Source organism: Apis dorsata, unplaced genomic scaffold (genome assembly GCF_000469605.1).
Source record: "Apis dorsata unplaced genomic scaffold, Apis dorsata 1.3 scaffold_840, whole genome shotgun sequence".
In the NCBI taxonomy this organism is placed as follows: Eukaryota; Metazoa; Arthropoda; class Insecta; order Hymenoptera; family Apidae; genus Apis; species Apis dorsata.
This window is the reverse complement of record NW_006263966.1, coordinates 80791-83806: the sequence shown is the minus strand read 5'-3', so window position 1 is coordinate 83806 and position 3016 is coordinate 80791. Positions and strand designations below refer to the sequence as shown.

Sequence of the window (3016 nt, the reverse complement as noted above, 5' to 3'; positions counted from 1 at the left end):
ATTAACTAATAATATATATTTATATTAACAAATAATTTCAAAATATTTCTATTAATTAAAAATTTCTTTAATTAAAAATAAATTTCTTATTATTAATTAGAAATTAAATTTCTATTAAAATGTTTACTACTTTTTTTTTATATAATTACTTACTATTATGTGTTTTTAGGTGACGTTTTAAATTAGTTAACATTCTAAAAGTTTTTTCACAAGTTTTACAAGAATATGTAGTTGTTCCATTATGTACATGTAAATGATTTTTCAAATCATCTTGTTTGGAATATCTTTTATCACATTTAGAACACATAAATTGTTTATCTCCTAAAATTAAGTTTAATTAAATTAATAGTTAATATATATTATATTATTATATAAAAATCTAAATTGTTTTTTATAAATGAATTAAATCTATGCTTATTATTATAAAATGTTACTACCATGAGAATACATATGTCTATTAAGTTTATTCTGTTGTGGAAATGCTTTCTCACAAAGATTACATTTATATGGTCTATATCCTTTATGAATTCTTTCATGATATTCAAAATGTGATCTTTTTATGAAACTTCTGTCACAAAAAGAACATTGATAAGGTTTAACACCTGTTATACAAGCATCATGATAACATTTTCCTTTCTTGTTTTGAAAAATTTTAGTACATATATTGCATTTATATTTTTCTGGTATTCCTGGTATTATAGTAATATGATCACGATCAATACATTTTATAGATTTATTTTTTAATTTTTCTTTTGTGGAAAATTTTGTCTTGATTTCCTAAAAAAATGCTAATATAGAATAATGATTTAGACATCATATATAAATTATAAAACTTACCACATTGCAAATTTCTGTTACTTTATTATTAGATGATTTTACTAGTACATTATTACTTAAATGTGGATATACATTTAAAAGTGCATTATTAGTTTCTCTATTTGAAATATGTAAATTATTTAATGTATCATTGTTTTTAATATCTGTAGAAGATTTATTTATTTCTTTTGTTTTGTTAATTATATCTTCTCGATATAATTCATAGTTATTTATATAATCAGTAGAAATTGGTTCAAAATTATTTGCTTTAAGTTTGGAATCTTTATTAATAACTAATTCCAAAGGTAATATTTCATTACATATATTACTTTTATCAGAAATAGAAATGTTATTTAATATCTTTTTTTCTGCAAAACAATATATAATAAAAAAATAAATTAATGAAATAAAAATTACAATAATTATTATTATTAAATATATTCAACTATAAAAATGTTCTACCATAATTTTCAATACTATGTTCATTGATACATATTTTGCAACCTTGTTCTTCATATATTAAACACATACGACATTTAATATGACCACAACTATCTTTTACAAGTCTTGAACACGATGTATTTATTATTTGTCTACAACTTGGACATACTTTGTTCATCATAAGTATTTTTATTTTCCGAAATAATACTAAATAAATTATTTATTTACGAGTAAATTTAGTTTCATTAATTAAATTAATTTTAAAAGAAAATACATATTTTCCTTCATATGAATTTGTTTCCTTTTTATCGCCTTTTTAAAAATTTGTACTACATAGATACTTACATATATGTACTGATGTTTGATTCATGTTGTGCATATATGTACAAATTTATATTCTATTCGTTTTAATAATATAGTTAAAAAATTGTAGTAAATATATAAAAAAATGTATTTTTATATATACATATAAGTATTTCTGTATACTTTTATATTTTAAGATTAGGTTAAGTTAATAGATATGATTTATAAATTAATATGTCTATAATTAATGATATTAAAATAAATCATTTTTTACTAATTTAATTTAAAAGTTTTTTTTTATTTAACATAAATGATATTATAATTATTTATAATTTCACTTTATTATAATAAAATTTATAAATACTATATATATATATATATATATGTATATATAATATGTACATTATATAACATAATATATGTACATTTACATTACAAAATACATATTACTTAACAAAATAATTATGTTTATATCAAAAATATTATTATCAATTTTAATAAATTTTTATAAATAGATATAGAATTAAAAAAAATTTAATAATTTCATTTTCAAATACATATCTTCGATTTACTTACTTTTTTGGAATTTAATATTTTATAAACATAAAAATATTAGATTAAATAAATAATAAAAAATATTTTATAATAATAAATTCATTTTAATGCATATAAAATAAAAAAAATTATTTTATAATAATATAGTTTGTAAAAAATAATAATTAATATAATTTATTATTTTGGAGTAAATTTTATTTAGGTTTAATGTTAATATTAATAAGTTAATGTTAATAAGAAACAATTTATATTATATATAATAATAATACAAATATATTAATGTTACTTTGGGAATGTAAATACTTAACCTCTCTTTTAAAAGAAAAGTAACTTTTAAAAGTGAAATCTATTTGATGTTTTTTAAGTACAAATATTTTTAAATCCTATTTAATATTTGAAAAAAAAATTCATTTTATATTTTTTAAAAGTTATTGAAAAAATGGGAGATAATTTACGACAAAAGGTAATGCTTACATCATGTTTATAACATTTTGTTATTATTTAGAAGGTTATGATTTGATCTTGAATAATTTTTAATGAATAAAAAACATAAATGAATAATTACTAATTACTTTATTATTATATTTAAGATTTTGCATAAAAAATTTTATAAATAATTCAAATGATATTAAATGATTTAAAAAAAATTAAGATTACGTTAAATTAAAATTAAAATATTTTAAGATAGTTAACATCAAATTTTTATTCTTATAAATATAAATATATATATATACATTTATAAAAACTTTAAGATAAATATATTTTTATTGCAATAAATATTGATTTAATGTGTTAATATACTTTTTTATTAAAATATAATACAGTAATAACTATTTAATAATAAAATATATTATTTTGAAAATAAATAATACATAATTTCTAATCATAATATTAGAAATTA

General features: G+C 15.9%; 2 protein-coding genes across 4 annotated transcripts in view; one reads left to right on the top strand and one right to left on the bottom strand.

Moving 5' to 3' along the window:
• LOC102678047 (zinc finger protein 510-like) overlaps nt 1-1642 on the bottom strand; it is a 3224-nt gene extending 1582 nt beyond the window's left edge. The window contains exons 1-5 of one of the 2 annotated variants that reach the window (XM_031514011.1): nt 1603-1642; nt 1279-1464; nt 838-1184; nt 438-777; nt 149-321 (exon numbers count right to left, since the gene is read on the bottom strand). In XM_031514011.1, the coding sequence (XP_031369871.1) occupies nt 149-321; nt 438-777; nt 838-1184; nt 1279-1464; nt 1603-1636 (1080 nt within the window). In that variant the 5' untranslated portion in view covers nt 1637-1642. The remainder of the gene's footprint in view (nt 1-148; nt 322-437; nt 778-837; nt 1185-1278; nt 1465-1602) is intronic. The other variant, XM_031514010.1, reaches the window with a different exon arrangement.
• Nucleotides 1643-2017: 375 nt separating this feature from the next.
• Nucleotides 2018-3016, top strand: part of LOC102678184 (complex III assembly factor LYRM7) — a 3671-nt gene continuing 2672 nt past the window's right edge. The window contains exon 1 of one of the 2 annotated variants that reach the window (XM_031514014.1): nt 2018-2039. In XM_031514014.1, coding sequence (XP_031369874.1) covers nt 2025-2039 — 15 coding nt within the window. In that variant the 5' untranslated portion in view covers nt 2018-2024. Of the gene's footprint in view, nt 2040-2394; nt 2579-3016 lie in introns of those variants that run through there. The other variant, XM_031514013.1, reaches the window with a different exon arrangement.